This window comes from Mustela lutreola, chromosome 8 (assembly GCF_030435805.1).
Source record: "Mustela lutreola isolate mMusLut2 chromosome 8, mMusLut2.pri, whole genome shotgun sequence".
NCBI classification, from domain to species: Eukaryota; Metazoa; Chordata; class Mammalia; order Carnivora; family Mustelidae; genus Mustela; species Mustela lutreola.
This window is the reverse complement of record NC_081297.1, coordinates 148376186-148392133: the sequence shown is the minus strand read 5'-3', so window position 1 is coordinate 148392133 and position 15948 is coordinate 148376186. Positions and strand designations below refer to the sequence as shown.

At 62.3% G+C, this 15948-nt stretch overlaps 1 protein-coding gene across 1 annotated transcript in view; it reads left to right on the top strand.

Annotated features, from left to right (window-relative positions):
- Positions 1-15948, top strand: part of CELSR1 (cadherin EGF LAG seven-pass G-type receptor 1) — a 133285-nt gene that overhangs the window by 44666 nt on the left and 72671 nt on the right. Inside the window, exon 2 of the mRNA XM_059187287.1 lies at positions 6824-7462. Coding sequence (XP_059043270.1) covers positions 6824-7462 — 639 coding nt within the window. The remainder of the gene's footprint in view (positions 1-6823; positions 7463-15948) is intronic.

Here is a 15948-nt window from a genome sequence, read left to right as displayed (position 1 = left end):
CAGGGCAGCTCCTCTGCTGACGGACGCTTGGTTCCGCTTTTTGGCTCTTGGACTCTCACTGTGACTCGTGTGCAGGTTTTTTTTGTTTTTTAAGATTTCATTTATTTATTTCAGTGGGAGTGAGCACGAGCGGGGGAGGGGCAGAGGGGGAGGGGAAGCAGGCTCCCCGCTGAGCAGGGGCCCGACGTGGGACTCGATCCCAGGACCCTGAGATCATGAGCTGAGCCGAAGGAAGAGGTCCAACCGACTGAGCCACTCCGGCGCCCCTCGCGTGCAGGTTTCCTGTGTAGATTTACGTTTTCGAGTCTTTTGAATTCTGCCAGGGAGTGGCATTCCAGGTCTTCTGTTAATTCTGTTTAACTCCTTGAGGCTCCAACCCTTAACTTGTAACTGGAAGTTCTTTATCTTGACAAGAACGTGTTTGCTCGGGGTCTCAGCGCTCTGCTTCTGTGGCCCGGGCTTCCCCGGGGAGTCTGTTACGATTTCGTCTTCCAGAGGGTTCCATCAGCACGGACTTGGTGAGGGAGGTCAGTGTTGGGGGGGGTGGTGAGCAGGGAGTGGTCGGCCGGTCGTGGGCCCACAGATGGGCTGGGCCGAAGGAGGGGCCGGGGAAGGGGTGTAGGTGGGGGGCCCGAGGTCACTTCAGGTGAAGGAAGAGTGGGCTGGGGGACGCCCGTGGTTAGCGGGGGCGGTGCACGCTGTGACCGGAGGCTGGGCTTGGAGCCCTGCAGGAGTGTGGCTGCCCCCAAGGTGGGGGTCCAGTGATGAGCCCGGTGGCTGTGGGGGAGGCCTGGGGGTGCTGGCAGGGCAGGGGCTGTGAAGACCTGCCTCCAGCATTTGGAGGGAAGGGTCCAGGGGTGGATTTATAGGGTGAGGAGGACTGGGATTGCAGAGGAGAAACCCGGGGGGTGGGCTTCCCCGGGGGGTCATGAGGGGCCCTTCTCTCTGTTGTTAGGCCAAGGCCGCAGGCACATGGGGAGGGAGGAGGGGCCGCTGGCTCTGCCCTCTTTGACCTCGGCCCCTGGCACCAGGCAGAGGTGCGTCGGCCCCTTCAGTGCCTTGCAGGGTCACTGCTAGGTAAACCCCGGGGCGTGTTGGGAGCACGCGTGAGCGGCGTCAGGTGTTGGTGGACGCTTGAGGGCCCCTCCCCCATGGATAGAGCAGGGGCGCGGATCTTCCCTGGCGGAGTGCCCGTGTGTCTGACTTTGACGTTTGCCTCACTGTCCGCCATCACGTGTGTCACCCTGTTCCCATGAAGGGAGCCCACGCCCAGAGATGCAGGTTCTGGGTTTGGCTTTTGCTGCTACAAGAAGAAACCAGATGCTGTCCCTGTGGTCTGCCCTCAGTCTGGCCTCAGAGAAACAGCAACCGCCTCCCGCCCCGAGAGAGGAACTGAAATCCATTTCAGACCCAAACCCCCCCCAGCAGGCCCTCCCTACCTGTGGTGAGGCTGTGGGCCGGGACAGGATGAGGGACAGGCGAGCAGCCTTTGTCTCAAACCGGCTAGACGGCAAACGGCGCCCTGGGGATTCAGCCACTGCCGGCATCCCGGGCTGTGCCTTTCAGGCCTGGCAGGGCGTTGCCAGACCCTGGGGTGCACTGGGGTGAGGTGGCAGAGACGCATGGCAAGTGGCCTTGTCCCCTCCTGGCACCGGCTTGGTCTTTAGCTGGCTGTCCCCGAGTCCCCAGGCGATCAGAAACTGCTGTCTCCTCCCCTGTGGGCTTGGCAGACCCTCCTAGGTCAGGTCGACAGCCCTCTGGGCCCTTCACCCCCCGTCCGTCGGACTGGAACCCATTCTGGGTGGGCCTGCCGCCTGCTGCCGAGTGGCCTCGGCTGGGCTTGTCGGTCAGCCCCTCCGTTCCTCAGGGTCCTCATCTGTGGAGAGCCAGCAGGGGTGTCCCTCGCAGTCCGTGACAAAGGTGGAAGTGATGGTGCTGGGGAGGACGTTGGCCGGAGCCTGTGCTCGGGCCACACCGTGAGAATCTGGATCTGTCCCCTGTGGTGAGCACAGGCCTTGACCCATGTGCCTCCGGACCCCTGCCTTCCCCCCACACCCTGCATTTCCATCTGTCCCGGGTTGACTAGCAGGCCCTCAAGTTCATGTTCACCTGGAACCGGGTTATTTGGAGACAGGGTCTGTACAGATGTGATCACAGTAAAGCTTTGGGATGAGCTCATCCTGCATTGGAGTGGGCCCCGACCCGACGACTGTGTCCTTTTAAGAGGGGAATTTGGACACAGACACACATGGGGAGGAGGCCCCCAGATGGCCAGGAAGAGACTGGAGAGAGGTACCCGCAAGCTAAGGGTTGCCAGCAGCTGCCTGCCCCTGGGAGAGAGCCGTGGGACAGATTCTCCGTCAGAGCTCCAGGTGGAACCACCCTGGGACGCCTGATCTCAGACTTTGGGCCTCCAGACCAAGAGGATGAACGCTGGCTAAGCCGCCCAGGCTGTGTGCTTTGTTATGGCAGCCCCAGGACACTGACACGCCCTCTTGCCCATGATGGGCCAGGCCTTGCCTCTGTTTTGCTGCCTTTTTTTTCAAAGACTATATTTATTTATTTTGAGAGAGAGAGAGAGAGTGAGCACACATGAGGGGGAGGAGCAGAGGGAGAGGGAGAAGCAGACTCCCCGCTGAGCAGGGAGCCTGGTGTGGGACTCCATCCCAGGACCCGAGGATCATGAACCAAGCTGAAGACAGATGCTTAACTGACTGAGCTGCCCAGGTGCCCTCTTCTTTGTTTTTTGTGCCGAGAAGGTGTTTCCTCTCCAACCGAGTGATGACCACCATTCCTCCAGGACACCCACCTTCCTGCCGCCTTCTGGGGTCGCATTGGTACCACGCCTTACCAATGTGGCTCTGTCCCCTGCGGGCTCCCGGCTCCTTGGAGGCTGCAGTGGGACCTCTCCCTGCAGTGCCCCAGGGGTGGGCCCCCCACCAGGGACAAGGTCGTAGGATGGCCTCTATGAAGACCCACAGAGTAAACCTTCACTTGTAGTATCTGTGGCTCTGCGGGAAGCACCTGCTGGTGGATGTCCCGCCACCGTGGTGGGACTGTTCGGTCTCTCTCCTCCTGTGACCTGGGGACAACGAGGTGACTCACCTTGCTGAAGAAAGCAGTGGAAATCGCACTGGCCTGATTTGGGGCACCTCCAAGCTGGTTTGTGGCCCTTGCTTGTGGGCAGAGCCCCAGGGGAGCTCCGCGTCTCCTAGAATGAAAATGGGCTCTTCGGGGATAAACACTGAATGAAATAAAATGGTGCAGGAAGGTCTAGAGGGGAAAGTAAAAGTCACCTAAATAGCAGCAAAGTGACAGCACTCCTCCGAACTGTCACGGTCAGCAAAGCAAGGGCCATCTGGGAAGCTGTCCCAGCAGGGCAGAGCTAAGAGGACGCGACGGCTGTCGTGTGAGGTCCTCGAAGGGGTCCTGGACCAGGACGCGGGCAGCAGGGAAAAGTAGGGAGCTAACGTGATTCTGTCCATAATAGGGGACACGGCGCTGAGCATGCGGAAGCTCTGTACTGTCTCGCGATGCTTCTGTAACACGGACACTGTGCTCAGGTGAACGCGTATCGAAGACAAACAGGGACGCGAGCAGGACCCGTCACCCTCGCAGGACCCGTCACCCTCGCAGGTGTTCGCTTACTTGCCGATAGCTCTAGGGCTCTGCACAAACGCATGTTCTTGTCTGTGGGAAGAAGCAGCTCACTCTTCCCCTAGCATCACATCGTCAGATCTGCCTCACTGTCACCCTCTGTTGTGGTGGGGACACACAGCGCCCCATGTTGGGGACGGCCGCAGTGTTTCCGTGGTCCGTGGCCCCCGAGGATGTGCGGCAGTCGGGCGTGTGCCTGTGGAGGCCCAGAGATCCCGCCTGAGTGACCCAGGTTCAAAGCGAAGCCATCACCTCCACAAGACCTGGGGTGTCCGGGATGATCGCGGGTCTGAAGGAGGTTGACGGTCAGAGTCCTAGCAAGAGGGGTGTTCTGTTTTCTTGCGCGTCCGACCTGAGTTAATGTGTCGGTGCTTTGTCCCTGAGTGGAGCGGTCTGTCCCTGGAACGCAGCTCCCTGTTCCCGGGCATTCCTCCATGCAGTGCCCTCCCGGCAGCCTGCAGGACGGTGGTTGAGATGACAAGGGTGTTTCCTAACAGCTGGCATCGGGAAGCAGGCACACACTACCCTGCATCCTGTATTATTATCATGGGCCGTGGGAAGAAGGAAAGAAAGACAGACATCACCAAAAAATTAGCTTACGTGGCACACTGAGACCCAGATCTGTGTGTGTGATGTCCGTCTTGGGGTTAAAGAGACGCCGGTGCAAACCCTCGTTTTTCCCTGCCCCTCCCTCCTCGCGTGCCCCCTCCCACGAAGGTTTATCTGGCCACTTCGGAGTGCCAGCAGCTGGTACAGCAGGAATGAGACCTGAAGGTTCTCAGTCCTCGTGGGCTCCCGGGGAGACACGTACACACAGTCCGGTCGGGCCCCTCCTGAGCAGGAGAGTGGGGGTGTGGCAGAGTGTGGATGGGGGAACATGGGGGGCCCCTGTGACGGGGCCCAGATGACTGAGGGAGTACCCACCAGCCGGCAAGGAGGTCAGCACGCTGGGCAGAAGATAAGGTGTGCAAAAGCCCTGGGGCAGTGAGGGGCACCCGGGTGGCTCAGTGGGTTAAAGCCTCTGCTTTCGGCTCAGGTCATGGTCTCAGGGTCCTGAAATTGAGCCCCACATCGGGCTCTTTGCTCAGCGGGGAGCCTGCTTCCTCCTCTCTCCCTGCCTGTCTCCCTGCCTATTTGTGATCTCTGTCAAATAAATAAATAAATAAATAAATATATCCTTTTAAAGAAAAAAGGCCCTGGGGCAGGGAGATCACATAGGACCCCCAGATGCAGTACGAAGTGTGGGTTTTATTCTGGAAGCCACTGGGGGCCCCGGGGCCTGGCGGGATGAGGTGGGCGTTTTGGGATGCCTGTGCGAGGACCATGGTGGGAGGAAACCGAGGCAGCTCCAGGTCAGCCCACATTCCGGGGAGGGGCAGGGCCTGTGTGGGGGGAGGGTAGGAAAGGACCCTGTCCTGCCACAACGTGCTTTGCCACTTCTTCTTGCCTTAATTTACTTCTGACTGTGGCGGCCCCAGGCCCTTTGAATGTGAGCTCCCAACTTCGCTCTGTTGCGGCTCTGAAGAGGTTGTCGTCGGAGTGTGCCCTTCCCTTGCGGGCTCTCTACACCGAGGTGACACCGGTGTGGAGAGCCCGCTTCCACTTTCTAAATTCGGCCCTGCTGGGTTTTCGTGAGGACGAGCTGGACCAGTGGCGGAGCGCCCCGTGCCCGTGCTCCCGAGCCGGGCTGCTGTCAGTGGGGCGCACACGGGGCCCCCTCCAGCTGTGAAGTGGGGGATGCTGGTTTTCTCTGCATCTGAGGGTCTCGGGTCTGCTGTGGCCATCAGACGGGGTACCCGGAAATACTGCGACTCAGGGGCACTTATGTTTTTCTTGTTGTTGGGACAAGTTTGGTGACTCAGGTCCCTCCCGAAGGGGAGTGTGGTGCTCCAGTGGCCGAGAGAAACATTCCTAGTGTCCACAAGCTTCGGTGCGTCTGTCCCAAGTGATTTGGGGCTTTGTGGGGACTGTGCTAGGGCCACAGGGACAAGGTGGCCCCCGGGTTTCACCGTGTGACTTGCCTTCTCAGTCATCCTGGTTTTCCAGAAACAAGTGGGGAAGGGTCCCTGCGTGGCTCCTGTGCTCTGGGGAAGCACCCCAAGGCTGCGAGTTATGAGAGGGTAGGAGGGGTCCCCCCAGGGCTCACTGGCCTACACAGTTGTCTCTGTGCCCCATGGAGCTGGCGGTGCACTCGTGAGGGGCACCGGCTGGAGCACGTTGAGGGAGCAGACGGGAGGATTGGGCACAGCTGCAGGGCCGGAGAAACCAAGCCGAGCCAGAAGGGTGCGAACCTGCCAGGTTTTTCTCAGGGACCCGTAGCACATTGGGGGTGAGGCCTGGGAGGCAGGTGAAGGCCCCCTGGGCGTGGCGGCTGCGCCTGTCCGGGTGCTGGGGAGGCTAATGGTACCAGCCTAGAGCTACGCTGGGAGAGCCCCCATGGCCGGCCCTCGGACAGCTCCGCGGAGGCTGGGCTCAGAACCGATGCTGTGCTCAACAGCGTAACCCGGATATTGCGCCCTCTCTGGCCTCACAGCCCTACCTACCTCGACGCAGGGGTCGCTTACCTTTGTCGGCGCGGGTGCACCTCGTCTCGTGTGTGTCTTTCTAAAGCAGCATTTGCTGAGCGTCTCCTCCGTGCGGGGCTCGTAGGGAAGCATAGTGTAGAGCCAAGGGAAGACGCGCCGTCTGAGTGGTGCAGACCAGGGTTGACCTGGACAGCGCCCTCCTGGACACTGTGGGGTCTGAGCTGGGCGGGGCTGGGTGGGATCAGAGTGGGGTCTTTCTTCTAGTGTCTGGAACAGCTACAGAGATGGCAGATGGGGCTCAGTGTCCCCATGGGTCTGGAGCAAAGCATATGAGGAGGGGGGCTCAGGCGGCACGGGGCTGGGTTGTGGGTGGTCCTGGGATGTCCTGCTGAGCGGTTGGAGGGCCCATGGGGTTCCTTTGAGCAAGACAGACTCAGTGGGAGCTGTGCTTTGGGAAGCCGGGTGTGGAGGGAGAACGGGGGCTGGGAGCAGGGGTCAAGGTGGAGGTCACTGGCGGGGCGGCACGTGGGGCTTGGGGAGGCTCGGCTCGCCTCTGCCACACTGAGTGCATCCGAGGCTGTTTCCAGGTGGGACTGGAGGGGCCCAGGACTTCGAGTGACCCCGACCCCCTGTGTCCACAGATGGCGTCCACAGCGTGGCCGCGCTCTGCACCCTTCGGGTCACCATCATCACGGACGACATGCTGACCAACAGCATCACCGTCCGCCTGGAGAACATGTCGCAGGAGAAGTTCCTCTCCCCGCTGCTGTCCCTGTTCGTGGAAGGCGTGGCCACGGTGCTGTCCACCACCAAGGACGACGTCTTCGTCTTCAACATCCAGAACGACACGGACGTCAGCGCCAACATCCTGAACGTGACCTTCTCGGCCTTGCTCCCCGGCGGCGTCCGCGACAAGTTCTTCCCGTCGGAGGACCTGCAGGAGCAGATCTACCTGAATAGGACGCTGCTTACGGCCGTGTCTGCCCAGCGCGTGCTGCCCTTCGACGACAACATCTGCCTGCGCGAGCCCTGCGAGAACTACATGAAGTGCGTGTCGGTGCTCAAGTTCGACAGCTCGGCGCCCTTCATCAGCTCCACCACCGTGCTCTTCCGGCCCATCCACCCCATCACCGGGCTGCGCTGCCGCTGCCCGCCCGGCTTCACGGGCGACTACTGCGAGACGGAGATCGACCTCTGCTACTCCAGCCCCTGCGGTGCCCACGGCCGCTGCCACAGCCGCGAGGGCGGCTACACCTGCGAGTGTCTGGAGGACTTCACAGGTACATGGGCTCCCGGGGAGGCGGGGGCGGCCTTGCCGTGATGCGGGGGGGCGGCATCTCCTTCGTGACACGCAGGCAGGCGGCCGGTTTCCTGCCAAATGCCCAGAGGTTGCTGTGGACCCCGCGTGATTGGACTCACCCTCTTTTTTTTTTTTTTTTAATTAAGATTTTATTTATTTGTCAGAAAGAGAGAGAGCATGAGCAGGGGGAGGTAGAGAGTAAGGCAGGCGTCCCGCTGAGCAGGGAGCCCGATGGGGGGTTCGATCCCAGGATCCTGAGAGCATGGCCTGAGCCGAAGGCAGACGCTTAATGGACTGAGCCCCCCAGGCACCCCCGGAGTCACCCTCTTGGTGAGGAAGATGATAGAGTGAGGGCCACCTAAAAACCTGCACCCGTGACATGGCATGCGCTGCTCTAAGTGGCTTCAAACCGGAAGGGCTTGATTCCGGCTTTCAGGTTAATTGGTCCTTGTGCGTACTGTCCCCGGGGGAGCCGGGAATCCTTTGGGTCTGGAGAGACGGGGCTCGTTGTTCACGCCCTGTTGTCCCCGTGGAGATGACTCATCTTCACCGTGAAGGGGCTCCTGCCTGTAGACGTCCTGGCCAGGTGCAAGGATGCACCTGCCTCTGCTCCAGGGGCAGCTGACGATTATTTCTGGGAACACGGAGGCCGAGCAGTACAGAAATGCACGACCTTGCCTTGGCCTTCCATTGCAGGTCACGTAAGATTTTGGCCCGTTTGAGAGAGACATTTCCAGGGGCCCCGCGGTGAGCAGCCTGGCGTTCGGGAAGGCTGTCTGGGATCCCGTGGGACCTCACGCGTGCCGGCGGGGGCGTCGTGATTCCCGTGTGGACCGTGGCCTCGGCTGTGCTGTTCGGAATCCACAGCCGAGACGTCGTCGTCGGCTCGTGTGGGACAGGACACAGTTCTCGGGCTTAGAGCAGGGTTGTAGGGTATTAGCGGCTGTTTATGAAGCAGGGAGAGAGAGTGGGGTGGGGGGCACGGAGCGAGACGGCGGCTGTTCACGCGCTCTGCATTGGAAGAGGAGGGAGGGGGCTGTTGGCAGCCAGGGGCGATGGGGTGCAGGCCCCGGCTTGCTGGGTCTGAGCCCCAGACTGGCCGCAATCCAGCGGTGCGGCGAGAAAGGCACCTGATTGCCGGCCCCGTGTCCTTCCTTCCCCCGCCCGTCTGGGGCGGGCTGTCCGTCTGTCTGTCCCGCTGGGGCCCAGAGGTGTCTCCCCCACTGTCTCCCTGAGTTGTAGCCCTGAACTCCTGGCTGTGCCGGGGCGTGGTGTTGAGCGGGGACGGAAGGCTAAGGAGACCCCTGGCCCTGCTTCCTGGACGATGTAGCTGGGGCTCTGGTCGTGCTGCGAGGCCAGGACCGAGCTCCCGTCTCCCCGGCTCCTCCCTGCCCCGAGCTGCCGTGGGAGCTCCGTGGAGCTTCGCCGCGTGGTGGTGGCAGGTGCCCGCCTCTCCTTCCCTGTTCACTGCAGTGAGCCGGCCTCTCGGCCTCTTATGCGGTGGCTGACAGGCAGCGGCTGATGATGCGGCAGCCTCCCTCCCCCCCGTGAGCTGCTGTCCCCTGTCCCCTCCCCTGCACGTGGCCTCGGCCGGGAGAGTGCTTCCTCCTGTGACTCCTGCTTCTGATGGAGAAGCTGTGGCCCCAGATGCCGGAGTGCTCTGGGGATGCAGCTGGTGTACAGTTACTCCCTTGCTCCGTGAGTATTAATTGAGTGCCTACTGCTCACCTACCCAGTGCCCACATCAGACTTGCCCCTGCCCAGCTGGGTGCGCCACCCATGGTTGTCTGCGCAGCTGGCCCTCTTTGGGGTCAAGACAGGTGGCGATGGGGACCAGGAAGGGGACAGCCCCTCAGGCAGCCTCCACACGCTGGCAGAGGCCTCGGGTGGGGTCTGGTTGGTCCCGGAGACCAACTTCACCTTGGGGGCCACAGCAGGCCTGGGTTCCAGAGGTCCTGGATGTAAGCGTGGGGCTTTGTCTGGGCTGGGAAAACCGAACCTGTGGACCCTTGATTCCCTCCTAAGAGGGCTCGAGCCGCTGGGTGGACGGGACGTTTTCATCACGGGAGTCATTGCTGGAGAAATAATGACCGCGAATGGCCCGATGTGTCATCACCAGGAGACCCGCTGAGTGCCGCGAGGGGCAGGGGCGTCATTTGAGTGTCTCTGGCCCTAAGGTCATCACATGTGTTTCCCTCGGAGATGAGACAGGCTCAGCCTGATTGCTTTTCCTCGGTCCCCCTTCCTCGGGGTCTCCTGGGCTCCCTTTGAAGCCCTCCTCTTGCGGGCGGTAATTGCGCTCATTTGCTGGTGCTGAAGGCAAGCCTGTCGTCGCCAGGGTTTTGTTACCTGCTCCCTGGTAAGCCGAGCCCCGGCCGCGGCGGGGAAGCTGGACTCGGCCCAAGGCCCCCGGAAGACCCCGGCTTCCTGTGTGCCGCCGTCAGACAGGAGATGGGCTGCGCGAAAGAGGGTGTCTGTTAATCTCAGGCAAGGCTCCTGAGTCTGGGCAGCATATCCCCGGCGGCTCTCCTGCGTGTTTCTTAAATCCGTGCTGGGCTCAGAGCCCCAGGGACGGGAGCACCGTTGTTGCAGGGGAGCCCGGCCCCGCTCCTGGAGGAGCAGACAGGACGGCGGACCATGTTGTGCACGCCTTTTCCTGGGTTCCTCCTGAGCCCCGCAGATGTCGCCCAACGAGCCGTCCCCTGCCCTGTGAAGGTTCTGGAAGGTTTCCCAACATCCTCGGTGCCGTGTTTATGGGTCAGTGGCTCTGCTGTCATGTTGGGTAGAGATTCCCTTATTTCTGTGCCTCTCAGGGCAGTGGTAACTTGCTGCTAACGGTCCTGAGCCTTCCGTGTGCTGTGCTGTTCTAGAGGATTCCACATTTGGTATACCCGAGTCCCCACTTTGGCAACAGGCCCTGTCTGTTAGTGGGGTGACTCAGGTGCAGAACGGAACAGTGTCTAGTGGTTCTGACCGGGGGGATTCTGCCCCCAGGGACATTTGGTGCTACCCGAGGACATTTTTCTTTTATTTATTTATTTGACAGAGAGATTACAAGTAGGCAGAGAGGCAGGCAGAGAGAGAGAGGAGGAAGCAGGCTCCCTGCTGAGCAGAGAGCCCGATGCGGGGCTCGATCCCAGGACCCTGAGATCATGACCTGAGCCGAAGGCAGCGGCTTAACCCACTGAGCCACCCAGGCGCCCCACGAGGACATTTTTCTTTTAAGATTTTATTGGTTGATTTGAGAGAGAGTGAGAGAGAGAAAGTGTGAGCATGGAGGGCAGAGGGAGAGGGAGAATCCCAAGAAGACCTCGCACTGAGTGTGGAGCCCGACACGGGGTTCGGTCCCACCACCCTGCTCATGGTCTGAGCTGAAATCTGGAGAATGCTCAGTGCAGTTCGCCACCCAGGTGCCCCCCCAGGGCATGTTTGGGGCAGGCGGGAGAACGCCCGGTGTGCTGCCCAGCGTCGCAGAGCACCCAGGACGGCCCCGCACAGAGCCATCCCGCTGGCCAGTGTGTGCTGGGGCAGGGGAGCCCACCGCTGCCGACGGCACGGGGACCCAGGATGCCAGCCCAGCGCTCTGCTTCTGGGCTCTGGCTCGTCCACCCTCTGGACTCGGGGGTGGCACGGCCTGGCTGTGACCTGGCTCTTCTGGCAGGTGTGTCCCAGCTTCTTGTAGGAGGTGCCTCCCATGTGCAGTGCACGGAGGGTGCAGCGTGCAGCACGATGACGGGCGCAAGGAGGGCAGTGGCGCTGAGCAGGCCAGCCACCCGGAGAGGCCGCCCGCCCGCTGCCCGTGGGGCCAGCAGGATGCTCTTCCTTCCCAGAGACACTGGACCTGATTAAACCAGGGCCTGACTCCGAGTCCTGGTGTTGTGGTCTCTGTGTCTGTCCCTCCTCATTCCCTCCCCTGCTGACGCTCACCAACGCTGGCTGTGGCGGTGGCTGTGGCGGTGGCACAGACGGAGTGTAGGCTGGCCCTTGCCCCATGTCTCTGACAGCCCCATGAGGTGTGGGACCATCCTCATCCAGTTTTCAGAACACCAAGCGGAGGAGCTGGGTGGGGGGCCTGGGGAGCTCCGTCCTGAGCTCCTGTGCTGCCCAGGCCAGGCTCGCCCACCCCCTGCCCCTCCTCCCTGGGCTCACAGGACATAAACCCCTCATACCCCCCATGACTCATCAGCCAGCACAACCCGACAGTTGTGGCTCCATGTCCTGTCCCATCTCTCCAGCGCGCCTGGGAGACACTGCCCCTGGAGTGGGGGGGCCTCACCCTGCGTCTCCCGCCCCGCGAGCTGCTCTCTGCAGAGTGCCCCGAGAGGCCAGTGACAGGTGCGCTGGGTCACATCCGTGCTGCTTAAGCCTTCCCAGGGCCCTGCTGCTCTCATGCATAGTCGGTGGCCCAGGTCCGCCATGTCTCCAGTGGCCCTTCACTGGCCTTCCGGAGACACGGCGGCTGTCACTGAGGACTGGCGTGGGGAGCGCACCTTCCCCCATGTCTGTGCCCTCGTCGTGGCCCCGACCCCCCGTCTGCCTGCTGCCACCTGCTCCCTCCTCGGTGCCGGGCACACAGAACCTGCTTAATCGGTACCTGCGCACAGGTGACGGGGTCTGGCCCGTTTGTCCGTGGAGGCCAGAGAAGACGTCCTAGGGGTTCTCCTGTATCGTGCTCAAAGCAGTGCCCTTGCTGCTTTTGTCACTGAGCTGGAGTGGACAGGAGAGTCCCTTCTCGGGGGTGAGGGGTCACCAAGGCGTTTATGACTCTGCCCTGCTGGTGGGACGCCTGGCCAAGCGCGTGTTCTTGCCGCACAGCCGTGGGCCGACGCTCGCTCCCGGGCTTCTCATGCAGGAGTGTCTTCTTGTGGAGCCCTGCCGGGTGGTTTATGGTCCCAGGTGAACGTCGGGCCTCGAGGTGCATTCCTGAGAAGGCGGCAACTTTGATATCTCGGGGGGCAGGGTGGGGTGGGGGCAGGGTCTTCTGTGGAGGGAGGCCTGGTGGTGGCCACACCCAGACGGGGACCATCGGGGTGCCCCTCCGCTGTCGCCGTGGCCGAGTCTTGTGCTTACAGTCCTGGTGACATTAGACCCCGAGGCCGCCTGACTGGACGAGTCCCAGAGACCAGCTCTGCCGTGCAGTGGGAGGCCTGTGGCCGTCCCCAGGCTTCAGCGTCCGGGCTGGGGACACGGCATGGTAGCGGGGGCTCTTCTGCTGACAGTTGGTCTGCTCTGGGGGTCAGTGGGTCAGTGGCCACTTAGGAGAGTCTCAGTGATGCTGGCTTTTTGTGCTAACCACTCCTGGGTGGAATGTCCCAGTTTTCCTGAGGGAGGGCCTTCTGGGGATCTGTCCTTGTGCTGGCACCCCCAGGGCCGGGGCCCAGACTATCCCCTGTGCTGATCCCCTCGGGCTGGGGGCCCTATCCCCTGTGGGGAGCTGTCCAGGACCAGCGCATTCTGAGAAAGTTCAAGGCCAAAGAAACTGTTAGTATAAAAACCTAATGACCTTTTCTGCTAAGAAAAACATTTAAAATCAATTCTGGCCCCTCTTGGATTCTGTTGTTAGAAAAATGCACGTCACTCCAACCGCATGTTTTATCTTGAATTCTCTTGTTGGCGTCCAGACCCTGCGGTCATCACGTGACACATGAATGCGCGGCACGGTCCCAGGACCCCGCGCCTCTGTGCCGGTGTCGGGGTGGGGGGCACCCACACAGCGCAGGGTTGGGGGCTCGCCAGCGCCGGCCGCGGTCCCCGCGGTTAGAGGCCCCCCTCGGAGCCATCTGCGAGGCCGGTTTGGTCCTTAAACCAGAGGGTTCCTGGTTATTCAGAGTGAGAATCATGGCCTGGCCCGTCAGGAAACGCCTGAGCAGAACGGAGTTCGCCCTCGGGAAACCGTGCTTTTCGGGTGGTGGGCGCGCTGGGACCGCCTCTCCCGCCCTCTGGCTTTGGCTCTTTCTGCAGACCCCGGGGTGGCCGCTGGCCCTCTTTGGCCTGTTACCGCACAGCTGCGTGTCGCTGCCCTCCTGGGCGACTTTGTTCTCTTAGACTCGTGCACTGGGACCGCGGCGAGGGTAGACTGAGCCGGGAATCTCGTGTTCACGGAATCCGCAGTGCCCTCCAGTCCCGGCCGCGCGCCCCGGCGGGCTCCTGTCAGCTCCCTGCAGGCGCCCACACGAAGGAGCCCTCGCCGGGGGGCGGGACGCCACAGAAACCGGTCACCTCACAGGCCCGCAGGCCCCAGTCCGGGACCGAGCGGGGCAGCCGCAGCCCTCGGGAGGCTCGAGGGGAGGCTCCTTACAGCCTCTTCACTTCCGGTGCCTCGGGTGGCCCTCGGCGCTTGTCCCTGGTCCTGCCCCTGGCCCTCGCCCGGCGTGTGGGCTGGTCTGCATCCCAGTGGCCACTTGAAGGACAGTGGCGCTGAGGCTGGGGTCCTCCCTCGTCTAGTGTCATCTTGTTTTAACTTGATCGCGCCTGCAAGAGCCTGTTTCTGAATAAGGTCACGGCCGCAGGTGCCCGGGAGTTTCAGGAGTCGAGTGTATGGTTTGGGGGCGGGGAACACCATTCCACAGGCTTCGGGCTGCTGGTGATCAGCTGTGATGTCCCCCCCCCTTGCCAGCCTGCTAGTCGGGAGTCCGCTGGGGCCAGAGGACCCTCCTGGGCAGGTGCAGCCTCCTGCGGTTTGTTTCTCTCTTAGGGACCTCAGCCCAAGAGCCTCCCCGCTAGCCTCACGTGGCGGGCAGGTGAGCCGGCCGTGGGAACGGGCTGGCCAGGAGCGGAAGTGTAAACAGCATGTCCAACGTCCAGCGGTGAGCCACCGGCTCGGGGATGTGCCTCCTGCAGGCCCAAAGCCCCCCCCCCCCCCCCCCCCGTGCTGTCACGCTGCACCATGGGAGGGGGACGTGGCTCTGGGCCCGCAGAGGCTGGGCTCACCTGGTCTCCCCTCAGCCAAGCTCCTGCAACAGCTACCTCAGGTCCACGAATGAGTGGGTTTAGTGGCTGTTCGCGGGTCTCTTCTCTTAGGGCTCCTCCGGGAGGCTGGGGGGAGGCTCTCCGTTTCCAGCGTCCAGCCTCAGCCTGAACTCCTCGGCTCCTTTCCCAGAGGGAGAAGGGGAGAGGGAGAGAAGCTGTCTCCTTGCTGAGCACGGAGCCCGACGCAGGGCACCATCTCACAACCCTGAGATCATGACGGGTCCTCGACCGACTGAGCCCCCCGGGTGCCCCAGGACACGGACATCTTGGGGACTCGGTCATTGTGTTGAGACACCCCTGCCCCCCCAGCAGCACCTGGTCCCCACTCAGCCCTCAGCAGACATCTGTGGCAGGCATGGGTGAGCAAGGCCTTTGCCGTGGCACCCCGTGGGGGTCGGCTACACCCCCCCAACCCTGGTCTGAGCCCAGGGCCATCAGGAGATGCTGGGAAGTCTGGCTTGCGTCCCTGACCTGAGTTTGGCAACCCCAGACATCCCCAGGGAGAGTGGTTTCTGGTGGCATCCATTCCCCAGTGCCCACGGCTGAGACCTTTCCCCGGGGTGGACAGACGCCCGGTGCTCTGCTGTGCCCCCTGCGGGGCTGGACGGTCAGGAAGGCAGGGCTCACCCGGAGCTGCCGGCCACAGCTGGAGGGGGGGAGGGTGTGTTAACCAGGGCTCTTGGACTCTTCTGCTGACTCCAAGCCACGAGTCAAGGAAATGGGTTCTTTCTGGACATCAATCTGTCCCGCCTCCCCAGCACCCCATGGGAAGTGGAATTCGAACTGTGTAGGGGCTGAGCGGCTGTGTGTGGAGGACGGAGGTTTCCATCAGCATTCCAGCTGAGTTTGGACACGTTTGCTGTTTGAAAACTGGCTCGGTTTCCCTACAAACCGATAACGTAGCGGGGGAGCCCCCTTCCCAGCCTCGAGGCGCGCAGGGGCCAGCTCTCCCTTCCACCGCCAGGTTCTGCCCCGCGGCCCTCCCCCGCTCACCACTCCGCCTGGGCGGGGCCCTGCCTCTGTCCCCCTGGGGGCAGGGCCCCACCCGTCCCCACCTGCACAGCCTCTCTTGAGGAGACCTCCTGCACCCAGCCTCCCTCCCACCGTCGGATGTCTCTGTGTCATTAGGACTAAATCATAGTCCTGTGTTGACGATGTCATCTTGGAGATATCGCCGATGGACGCCCAGGCCACAAGGTGCCGCCCGGCCCTCCAGCACCCCCGCAGCACCTGCAGAGAGGCCGCTGTGAGCCCCAGATGGGCGCACAGGGAGCCCTGAAGTTCCCACCATGGGGACTGTGGCTTCTCAGGGTGTGGGTGTCCTCAGGGCTCTGGGAAAGCTGTGTCCCTCCAGGACCAGGGGAGGTGGGCTGGAGCCCAAGCGGCCTGAGTGAGGACCCTCTCCCAGGCTGCGTCTCACGGTGGTCCTGACTCACCTCCCAAGCGGCCACTAACATCCTTCTGAGCCCACGCCCCGGGCCCGGCCCCTGACTCAGA